This window comes from Pongo pygmaeus, chromosome 4, assembly GCF_028885625.2.
Source record: "Pongo pygmaeus isolate AG05252 chromosome 4, NHGRI_mPonPyg2-v2.0_pri, whole genome shotgun sequence".
Lineage (NCBI taxonomy): Eukaryota > Metazoa > Chordata > Mammalia > Primates > Hominidae > Pongo > Pongo pygmaeus.
This window is the reverse complement of record NC_072377.2, coordinates 100,669,360-100,681,377: the sequence shown is the minus strand read 5'-3', so window position 1 is coordinate 100,681,377 and position 12,018 is coordinate 100,669,360. Positions and strand designations below refer to the sequence as shown.

Below are 12,018 nucleotides of genomic sequence, written 5' to 3'. Positions count from 1 at the left end.
ACACACATAGCATTATTGTGGCACAACCATATAGTGTGGAGATAAAAAATGGTGGCTATGGAAATTACAAAGTAGCAGTTAAGAAATAACATTAAGCAGTGTTTTATAAGTGGACTGTAAGTATAATTATGTAAAACATACATATAGAAAAAAAGGAAATCCACAAAATAATACTGTTTTGGGGGCAGTGGAATTATAGGTATTTTTTCTTTTCTTCATTTTCAGGTTCTCTATATCATCATTTGATTCATTCTACAGTTTAAAAATTGTAAGGGCCAGGCACAGTGGCTTAAGCCTGTAATCCCAGTACTTTGGGAGGCAGAGGTTGGCAGATCACTTGAGCCCAAGAGCTCGAGACCAGCCTGGCAACATGGCGAAACCCCATCTCTACAAAAAAATACAAAAATTAGCTGGGTGTGGTGGTGCACGCCTGTAGTCCCAGCTACTCAGGAAGCTAAGGTAGGAGGATTGCTTGAGCCCAGGAAGCAGAGATTGCAGTAAGCTGAGATCACACCACTGCACTCCAGCCTGGGCTACAGAGTAAGACCCTGTTACAAGACAGATAGACAGATAGATAGATCAATCAATAAATAAAACTTATATGTATGTACACATACACGCACACACATTTCAAAGAGTGAAATGTGAAAAAGCACAGTACCTTTGCTGTGTTCTGTGAGGTTTCTGTAGTGGAGGGACAGCTGTCCAGATCTCCTGAGAGAGCATCAATGGGGTCTTGGTCATCTGCAGGTTTCTGAGATATGAGTAGAAATAGCCATCAGTGGAAGGCAAAATGCAATATGGGGTATTTTCCCACATCACTTACAAATAAAAGATGTTTCTATAAGAAAAAAACTTACTGACATTCTTTACTAATAATAATGTATTGTAAAGGAGACAGAAAAACAAGAAAATCTTGATGGCTTTTTTTCCATCTACTCTTTAATACACGTTGCTTAGCATTCTCTGAGCCTCAGTTTTCTATCCTAAAGGGCTTTTGTGAAGACTAAAAGAGAGGTAAACAATAGTCATACACATTTATATGCATGCTTTGACAAAGTACCAGGCACAGAGTAGGCATTCAATATGTTTGTTTTCTAAAATGCCAAATAACCCTATGGCTAGAATAAAACAAAATTTAATGGAAATATGTTCCTATGGTCTTTACCTTTGAATCCTCTGATGTCTTTGTAGGTGGCTTCACTGGTTTGTCCTTAAAAAGAAGGCAGACTATTGGTTAAGCACAGATATTTGTAAAGGTTTACTTAGGTTTAGGCAGTAGAGAATCTATTATCCAATGACTTGACTTGGATAAAATGGAGCGTAGACTTGCAATAACTAATAAACCTGGGTCCCCACTATGTCTTTACCAGCTTTGCTTAATTACTATTCTTTATAATCATTTCTATAGACTTGGGGGAAACATATGAAAGGGTCTGGTCCTGGAAGTGAAAGAAACACTATTTGTGAACCTTCTGCCATCAGGTATTATCACTTATAATTCTACTTTAAGTGTTATAAAAAGTTACTTGTGTTTTTACATCTTATTTACTATAGCTTATTACACTTAGAAACTCATCAGGGATTTTTCCCAGCTTCAAAGGCAAGGGCCTTAAATAATAAATTTCCCAAAGAACGCAAGCAGGGTGAGTTGGTACTATCAAAGTGAGAAAGGCTCTAGCAGGATGTGGAATTGCTATCTTGAGGAATCCTGAATGCAAGCAAGGAGAATTGGTTCCTGTAATAGGAGACCCTGAAGCTGACAGTGCTATTTAAACCAGGAATCATCTTACTCACCAAAATGAATCAGTACAGAAAGAGAAGGGTGTAATTTGGTGTTCCTTGTTTCTTATTTGATGAACAGGCATGGAAAGGGTTATTTATCATTTAATTGACTCAAAAGTTAGCAAATAGGAAAGAGGTGGGGGACAGGCCTGGTTGACCTATGAAAGACTGGCCTCTATCATGTGGGAGACAAAAGGCCAAGGACTTTTTGGCAGAGAAACAGGATTTGTGATTGGGAATACTGCTTTGCCTGTCTTCACTTGCAATAGTGCTGATGGTGATGTAGAAGAAGATAGGGAGACCCCAGGTCTTGGAGCTGCCTTATTAATTTGCCCTATTAATTATCCCAACACCAGCTCCTTTTCTGCTCTCCTTAAACAGAGATTGCTTCCTTTGAAATCCTATCACCTTAGTCATTTTTATAGCCTTTTCTTGAAAGAGAGAATCACATTTCTTGGATCACTCTTAAGCATCAGTGAGTGACTGAACAGTATTCAACCCTGTTTATACCACAGAGCCTAGCATATGCATATACAATGGTATTGGCTCAAATAAACATTTACCTGCTGGTCGGCTTTGGTGACACATTAGAAGCAGTCAGTCATGATATGTTTTATGGTATTGTAAAAGAGTATAGCTACTATTTATTTCAAGGGAGGTTTGAATTTAAAGATCTTTGTAGCATAAATCCGATCTAGCAATTTGCCTCAGTTTACCTGTCCATTATCATCCAGGAGATGTCTGTATTCAGGTGGGATAGTGTCATCTCTTTCTCCAAGCTTGTCTCTATGTTCAGCTTTAGCTTTTTCCTATATCAACAGTGAGCAGACAGAATTAATATTCATTTCCTCTTTCACTTAGAAAATACATTGTCAAATGCAGCATTCAGCATGTGTTTTACTTTTATGAGGCAAAACATATGGTCTGTTTTTATTTTTTAAGCAACAGAACACAGATGACTTCAACAGACTGCTAGTTGGCTAAAATATAAAATCCTGTATGCTTCTATATGTCAATTCATATCTGTGAATTTTCTAGCTATATTTTAAATGGAAATAAATGATTAAATAATTACCCTCAGAAACCATGTTAGGAGATTAGAACCCAAACGTATAAAATATCTTTTTCTTTTTTTCCTGTATGGTTTCACTTTTCTAACCAAAAATCAGGCCACTGTACCTTGCCATTTAGAGAGGTCACATTTACAACTTTGCCTATTTATAAGCAACCCTGAAGGACAACAGCTGATTTGAATGGATGTGCTGACTGCTTGTGTTGCATGGGGGGAAGCCATGCATACGCCACACCTACCTCCCAGAATCCCCTCAGGGAGGCTCCGCTGGTGTCTCTGTCACAGATTCAGTGACCTTCCCCTCCAGTGGAGTACAGATTGATTTTTCTATTTCATTATAATTTCATGTTTAAAATATAGGTTAAGTTCACATCAATATTCCTATGACAATGACAGAGTCAAGACCCAAGGATTAAAATTTCACTTATTAGTGAATTTTTTTTTTTTTTTTTTTTACCTTTACTTTATCTTCCATTGGTTTGTTCTCATCTGGGTCAGGCTGCCTTTGTCCTAGACTATCAGAGAGTTTATCCAAGGCATCATCGAGGTCTTTGTCACTCTGCTGAAAAGTAAATAATGCTGAATTAGTCACTCGTTAGCCAAACTGTATCGGAGGCAAATTAGCCCAGGAACTCCATCTTTTCAGGAGGGAACCTGTTTCCTTGGAAGAAAAAGACATCTGGGGCTGGGGCAGGGGAGTAGACAGGGTCAGAGAAGAGAAGGCTAGGAATGGAAGATCAGGAGAAGAGTGGCAGTATCTGTCACCCTACTGGGGTTGGAGGGCCAGCACCTTCCACCCAACCCTGCCCATCTCTTGGTGAAGATCCCACCAGGTTAAGGAGGTCTTAGTGGCAGCCTCAGGAGCCATATCCAGTGGGTGACCTGGAGGTCACATAAAGGATCCAAAAGCAAATGAACCAATCATGTGTGCCTTTCATTTAGAAATTAAACACCATTAGAAAACTGGATATGAAAACAAACATCTACTAATGTTGTCAGATGGTTAGGAAGCAAGATTCTGCAACTATAGAGGGTGAGCGTTTCTTTGGTTCTGTGGGTCCTCTCTAAGACTCTAAGATCTTGAGGGGTGCATTTCATAAAGTGCAGCATGACCTGCAGTTTGTGGGAAGCCATGGAGCTCGGCACTGCCATCCTGATACTTCCTAGAGCACAAAACCCCAGAGACAATCGGGGGTCAGGAGAGTGGAAACGGCTTGTCTGCCACACTGGTGATGAGTGGCCTGAAAGACTTCAGAGAATTTCTGAACTGGTGGGGAAACCTCTCTTTTCATCTTCAGGAAGCTCATGGAAGCGAAATTGCAGAAATGGGAGCTGGTATTCTAGAGGAAAAAAATTATGGAACAACAATATCACTGTAACTAAGATAGCTTATTTCCTCTAACATTTATTTACTGTATGATTCAGGCAGCTTATTTAACCCCTTTCAGCTTCAGTTTCCTTGGCCGTTAAATATGAATAATAGTAGTACTTATACTCCTAAGTTGCTGAGAAAAGTAAATGATTGAAAAAGCATTTAAAACAATACTAGTTGTATGTTAGGACCCAACAAATGGTAAATTATTATTAGTATTATTATAGCAAAATCCATATTTTTCAACACATTGCATTCAAAATTCCACCTCTAAATGAATTCAATTAAAATGTGTTTAAAATCTACATTGTATAAGACACCATGCTGAACTCTGTCCAATACTGTATAGAACTTTCCAGTTGATTTTCAAAATGTTTTCACATACAATATCCAGTTTTATTTGATGCCCACAATGGTTCTCAGTGAACTAAGCAGGCTTTTTTTTTTGGAGGTAAAAAGCTCAGGGAAGCTAAGTCAGTTGCTTGAAAACAAATTGTTAAAAAGTGAATAGAACCCAGGTCTTGGGACTGATAAAGCTTTTCCCTGTCATGCTTAGTCACATCCATGATCTTCTATTTTCTTTGAAGCAGTTTTCCTGTTGGAGTGATTTTATCACACAGATCTTTGAAATCATGTCTTCAGATGCTTTCAGTGTATGTAACACTGTTAGTAACAATCTAATAATCACAGCAAAGAAAGCTCCCGTGAATTATCATGGCTTATTTGACTCTTTGATTTCCCAATATTTTTATCTAAATAAAGCTTTATACCTTGTTTTAGTGACATCTTCAAATAAAATGTTAACTAAAAACAAGACTCTCTGATGGGAAATGTGATCACAGAAGTGTCATTGTAAAATCTACTTCTTAAAGGCAAAAAAGTTTTTGATTGCAAATGTTTACTGACAGCCTTCACCAGGGCAGAATCTCTGGCCTGAATATTAAGAACTGAAGTGTAAACGGCAGCCTAGGCTATTAATGATTCTTCCTTTCTGTTGCATGGGGACTTTCTTCATTGTGGGTGTGTTTACATACACACACGCATAAGCACACGCACATACACACACACGGGGCATTTTACTGGTTTTAAGTGCTTTATTATAATCCAGGATTATAGCTGCTAATGGTAGAGCTGTCCGGGGCCAGGTCTGGGCTTTGTCATTTGTGCCTCTGGATATTTTCAGATGATCCTGAAGCTGACGCAACAGGATGAAAATCTATCAAGAATCTCAGACTACAGCACTAAATACGCTTTGATGCTACATCAAAAGGAATGGAAGCATAGCTTTGCTAAAGTTACTTCATCTCCATCTAGCAAATGAGGCACTGTTCTCAACCAAAGGAGATGGGGATCTGGTTTAGGGCAATCCCTTTATAATTTGATGTGCTGTGGTCTCCTTGGTAATGTATAATTTGGTATTGCACAGGTGATTAGTCAAAGAAGTCTGGAAAAGCTTTGGTCCCACAGCCTTGCCTCACAGCATGTAAATAATTAAAACAATATTGATGCCGAGGTTCTTCTACTGCTAGTACGAAAGTGACAAATTTTTACTGGTGTGAATTGGGAAGAAAACAATGCTATTCCATGACATTTGTAAAATTTTTGTAAAATGTTTGTAAAAGCTCAAACACCACAATTCCATAAAATAAACTTGAGGTTAAATAATGGGTAGTAAATTATAGAATGTATAAGAGAAAATATAAAGGAGAAAATCAATTATCAGGAAAGCTAAAGAACTTTTCAAATCTAGTAATTCGAATATAGACACAATGCACTTTATTGCACTTTCAATTCTTATAAAGCAACAATAATATTAAGGTCCTTGACTATGTGTACAATGTTTTCACATATATTGTTTCATTTAATCATTTCAAAGTTAATCGCTGCCATCTCCCTAAATCATCAGTTTCGGCTCTTCTGAAATAGAAGGTGCCTGATCTTCCTAATAATTCTGCCTATTTTCATTTGCTTTAAACAGGTGCCCTATTTTCTTTCTAGTTGTGGCTGCACAAAAACATTTATCTCCCAAATAAGATGTGCTGCTTACCGAAGTATCACGGGGTGGGGCTCCAGCGTGGGTCGTTGAAGCTGGGGTTTGGGAAACCACTTCAGAGATGGCAGCAGCAAGTTTAGCATCTTCAAATTTCTTTTATTGAAAAAAATTTTATTAGTAACATGTTGTATATAAAATTATGACCACAATGCCATCACTTAACTATAACTCTTAAAGATAGCTTAATGACTGTTTATTCTCTTGATCCAAATAGACTCATAATAACATATAATTTTAAAAGAAATTTAAATTCTCTTTCTACTCTATTGTATTATTTTATAATTTCCTATTTCTATTTCCTTCTCATATTGATTATTCTAAATACTATGCAATAATATAACTTAGAGTTCCATGGTTTGTTTACACATTTCCTGTTGTACATTTAGGTTATTCAAAGTTTTCAGCTCTTTTAAAATTGCTCTGAATAAGTTCTAGTGAATAAGTTATGGTGCTGGCTATTTTTTGCCAAACTTCCCTCTCAAATGTTGCTAGGAATTCATACTGCAAAAAGCAATGAATAAGCATGCCTGTTTTCCCATGGCCTTGCTTGCCAGAATTTGACTTTTATTACATATTTTTATTTCTGATAATCAGTGTAAAATGATATACTACTATTGCTTGTATATTGTGGTATATGGTGTCAGGTTTCAGGTTTTTTTTTCAATGTTAAATATTCTAGAAACTTTCTGAAATAATTTCTGTTTAAAAATATTGAATATTTGCTTCATTTCAAATACTCCCTTTTGACAAAAAAACTTAGGTATAACTGTTGATGAAAAACCAGAAAAAAGTCCAGAACTCTTTGGTGACTCCAACTATGGATAGCTTATTTTGAAAAAGGAGAATTGCAAATTTTACCGAAAGATGGAGAAAAGCACATTAAAAAGATACCAACATTCAGAAATTTATTTCAGCATGTTATTATTGGAAATTATTTAAACTAATTTAGATAACTATAAGATACTTATTGTCCATTTATACCCTGTAAAGCCGTTTTAGAATGTCATATTTTAGGTAATCTAAAATGTACTAAATTAAATTCATTTTTAGTTACGAGAAATCTTTGCTTATATGACAAATGAAAAGAATGACAAGTTGTCAAATGAAAAGAATGACACTGAAACATTTGTATTGTCTCTTCTTAAACTATCTTATTGACTTATTATTTAAGCCTTTTAATACTAAGTATGAAACAACCTATGGTCTGGAAATTTGTATTGCAAAGCTATATGTGCGTATGTTATTCATCTAACGCTACACAAAAGCATAAAATAATGATTTTTCACTCTTTTTAAAAATACTAAATCATTTGTGTCCATTTCTCAATTTTTTCATTGATCTATGCTTTGAGTTTGCTTTCTCAACATTATTGTATTTTCTATTATTACTGTGTAACATATGCTAATGTTTAGTTGGATTAATCTTACCTAAAAGTACTGAAAAATGCTTTCCAGTATTTTTTCATATTTTATACATTTATTTTTCAAATATATCATTGAATAATTTTATTGAGTTATAAAAAGTATGTTATTGCTATTTAATAAAAAATTAACATATAAAATGACTTGAATTGTCATCATTCTTTTTAAGATATTTAGTTAAACTGACTTAATGTATGGCCTTCAATTTTTTTGTGTCCTTATTTTTCTGATCATTTCTCCTTTTGTAGTTTACATAAGTCTGATCTCGTATTAATTACATTTTCTCATCTGTTGTTACTAATAAACATGGCATAATGTTACTTACAAATGTATTATCTACAAGTAGTGCTATCCACAAATATATTCAAATGTTCCCTTTTAATGTTCGTCATTTCTTTTTCATGTGTTGTTAATGATTCTTCCATATGATAATAAGCAGAAATGACAATAAACTTTTCATATTTTCTGCTTTTAAGGAAAAGGCCTCCAGCATGATATTGAATATCTGATTCTGAAAACTAAAGACTCTTTAACACATTAGGGGATTGCCTACTTTTTAAAAAGTTTTTATTTATAATATGAGTATATGTAAAATTTTAAATAGATCTTTTACATGGACACAATTATTTGTTTCTATTTGATATACCACTACAATATATTGACAATTTTCCTGCTACTGAATCAATACTTATATTGGCAAATACTTTCTTAACTGTTATATTCTATGTATGCTGTATGTAATTTTTACAACTACACATTTAAGTAACTTTAGCTGATACTGTTAATTTGTCAAATTTTAAGATTAGCACCATAATTACTCATAGAAGCAACTATGTGACCCCATCTTTTTCATGACATATTTATGCCACATAATTACTGAGTGTTCAACAGTTAAAGGAGTCATCTTTAAACCTTCAGTAGAAGGAGAGTTTGAGAATCAATGCAATATTTTCTTCAGTCTTATTTTAGGTTTTGTGAATTATGCAGTTTTATATTTTTGTTTAATCTTAGAAAATTGTTATACATAGTGTTTCCTAATAATTTAGTTGTGCTCTGTACTGATTATTGTATTTTCTCACATTTATGTTAAATTTTATTAGTAAGATTATTTTCTCTATTTATCAATGTTTTGTAAAATGTTAAAAATTCATAAAAGCCAACTGACTATTGGCTTTAAACTACCAATAATTTAGTTGATCTCTATATTATTGTATTACTCTGTTAAAATTTAATTGTATTTTTTGTAAGGTTTTTTTTCCTCTTTTGCATTTGCTAGTATTTTATAAAGTATTTGTTATTTCAAAAGAAACAACTATTGGCCAGTTAACTTTCAGGCTGCTATTTTCATTTCCTGGTATGCTTATTGCTACTTTGTTTTTGCTGGTTACCTTATTAAAACTTTTAGAAATTTCAGTTTAAAATTTAATAAGCATTTGGTTTATCAGGTTTCTCTTTTTCTATTATTGATAAAGGCGTTTATGACAATGTATCACAGGAATACTGCTTTGACTGCTTCTCAAAGATTTTTACTTGTAATATCTTTGATGTTTTAAAATAGTCTATTATCAATGTGATCTCAGTATTATTAGGGGAATAGTTTTAAGTGTTTCTTTTTATATAGCATTTCTGTTCTATTTTATTATATCAAAGAGCATGGTACGTACAGGAGATACTCTTTTACAGATGAACATTAATTATAAGCCATATGTGATACCTTTCCCCCAAATTTCTTGAAACTTTCCCCTAAATAACTATTTTGATTATTTGGTTCTCATGATGATTAGTTATTTCTACTTTATTAACTATATTGTTGACACTAATGTTTCCTTTGCTAATTTTCTAAGAGTAAGTTTTTTTTTTAACGGTTGTTTCATCTCACCATTTCACTGCTACATATCTTTCAAGGGGGCATATAAATCCACTGTTACTTTTTCCAAATCTTTGAATTTCTAAAAGAAAAAACACCCCTAACAATTGTAATAATAATAATGATAGGAGGAGGAAGGGAATTGAGATCTTGTTCCCCACTATTTGTTCATCTGTTCTGCATCAGTGTAATGCTATGACTCTACATTCCCGGGGTACTCCTCACATTGTATTCTTCCCCATGTCTTATGGTTTCTAAATCAAGTCTGGAGTGCTTTGCTGTGATGTGGTCTGTATGGAAGACGATGAGAGGAAGGTCACGGGATGAGGTGACTGAGCAGCATGGTGCTTTTACAGGGGTACAGAGAAAAACATGCTCTGGTTAGTAAGCTATTCTTTGAGGGGCTTTATTGCTTCATTCAGCAAAAGTAACAACTTCAGGCAATTCCAAAGAATCATTATTTCTTCTAGTTGTCATTCTGTCTATTCTCCAACTGATATAAATATATTTTCCATGCCACTGTCATAGAAACTGTTAATCCCTTTCCAACTGACTGCTAATAATACATTCAGTGGTTTAAAAACTGAGTTCCCAGTAAATAGATAAACCAGACCCCACAAGAAAAGGTTCTGCAGTTATTAAGTTTGGGAACTCTAACAGACTCACTATATATTTGCATATAAAAAGCCATGAAAATCCTACAGTAGAGAAACCTGCTTAACATTACCCAATATTGTCCAAACTTTTTGAGTAACAGAGTTCCCTTTGAGGGACTCTACATTCCACATGGAGCTAAGTTCCCTTAGGAGGCAATTTGGGAAATGATAAATTGTAGAAATATCAATAGGTAAAGTTGTCTGAGGAGTAATTTTGGATAAGCTCACATTTAAATTCTTTTTTCGTAAGGGTACTGGTACTTGATATTAGTTACACTACTAAAAGCATCCACTATGTTGGGACAATATTTCATGGTGCAACACATTTTTAATGGCTACAGTGGGTTGAGGGCCCTTAATTTTATGATTGTTCCTGAGTTCCCAAGTCAGATTCTAAGTCACCAGTTTCCATTTATTTCTGCCACTCTAAAACTAAAGAAATAGGCCAGGTGCAGTGGCTCATGCCTGTAATCCAAGCACTTTCGGAGGGCGAGGTGGGCGGATCACAAGGTTAGGAGATTGACACCAGCCTGGCCAACATGGTGAAATCCCGTCTCTACTAAAAATACAAAAATTAGCTGGGTGTGGTGGTGCACCCCTGCAGTCCCAGCTACTCAGGAGGCTGGGGCAGGAGAATCACTTGAACCTGGGAGGTGGAGGTTGCGGTGACTGAAGATGGCACCACTGCACTCCAGCCTGGACGACAGAGCAAGACTCCATCTCAAAGAAAAAAAAAAAACAAAACTAAAGAAATAAAACCAAGAGTTTTGGACTTACAAGAGATGAAGCATTTTGTGGACCAGAGAAGTCCTCAGACAAAGCATCCAGAAGGAAGTCTTCACTCATGGGCTGCAAGAACCAGGAAATGTATCAACAAACACGATTGCAATCAGGGCCAAAAGGAAAAGATATCCTCAGAGAAAACTGGTTTGCTTACTGGAAGCTGTTCCTTAGACTCTTTTGGCAGGAGTGGCTTTCCATCTTTATCCTATCCGGGGGGAAAAAACATGGCATGAAATCATTTTACATTTTATCGAAAGTATGAAACCTTGTAAACATTACGAAGGGTCTACAGGTTATACTTGCTGTTGTACATTTTAAATTAGATCCATCATGTCACGAAATAGATTCTCTCACCAGAGAATACGCTCTAATTAGTTCATGTCAACAAACAGCTCACAAGCACCAGGCATTCCTGAGTCACGGGGGCCGCACACTGGATGAGGTATGGCTTGTGACATCAGAAGCCCAGAGACTATCACAGCAGGAAAATGTGAAAGTCAGCATAGTGTGGTATGTGGTGCTGTGACTGGGGTTTGCAGGACAGTGTGGGATAAGCCCTTTACCTACATGGGGGTGGGCTTTGTAGAGGTTGTCTGGAAAATGCTGGTTAACCTTGTAAGCCACACATCTAACTCATATGCAAGGACTACATGCCAAGCCCTGACCTAAGCATTGGCAATACAACAGAAAATCGCACAGACAAAGGCCTTGCCCTCAGGGAGTTTAACCTGTCGGTGAAACGCTCTGCAACTTATGGTTCAGATTAGGTCAAGCTGTAAACGACTCCAAGTGCCACATTTGAGTAATAGGACAAAATGAAGAAAGCATGTGGGGCTCTTTAGTAAAAGGAGATCTATATACTAATAGTAAATCCCATTTATCCACCTACACAAAAATAAGTAAATACAAAGATATACATATATATGAATATTTCACCTGAGAAACTGGTTAAGATTGGTTTTTTGTTTCACTGAAAATGTGAAGTGCAATGGTTTAGAGGTACAAGTTG

General features: G+C 35.6%; 2 protein-coding genes across 36 annotated transcripts in view; one reads left to right on the top strand and one right to left on the bottom strand.

Annotated features, from left to right (window-relative positions):
* Positions 1-7,843, top strand: part of ERAP1 (endoplasmic reticulum aminopeptidase 1) — a 47,460-nt gene extending 39,617 nt beyond the window's left edge. Inside the window, exon 20 of the mRNA XM_054487775.2 lies at positions 5,413-7,843. Coding sequence (XP_054343750.1) covers positions 5,413-5,441 — 29 coding nt within the window. The 3' untranslated portion in view covers positions 5,442-7,843. The remainder of the gene's footprint in view (positions 1-5,412) is intronic.
* The window catches only part of CAST (calpastatin), a 112,046-nt gene that overhangs the window by 6,026 nt on the left and 94,002 nt on the right, over positions 1-12,018 (bottom strand). For 23 of the 35 annotated variants that reach the window (XM_054487781.2, XM_054487777.2, XM_054487788.2 and 20 more), the window contains 7 exons: positions 11,164-11,214; positions 11,004-11,075; positions 6,277-6,375; positions 3,315-3,419; positions 2,502-2,594; positions 1,169-1,213; positions 662-754 (listed from right to left, as the gene is read on the bottom strand). In XM_054487781.2, coding sequence (XP_054343756.1) covers positions 662-754; positions 1,169-1,213; positions 2,502-2,594; positions 3,315-3,419; positions 6,277-6,375; positions 11,004-11,075; positions 11,164-11,214 — 558 coding nt within the window. The remainder of the gene's footprint in view (positions 1-661; positions 755-1,168; positions 1,214-2,501; positions 2,595-3,314; positions 3,420-6,276; positions 6,376-11,003; positions 11,076-11,163; positions 11,215-12,018) is intronic. The other 12 variants (XM_054487778.2, XM_054487782.2, XM_063665037.1 and 9 more) reach the window with 1 other exon arrangement.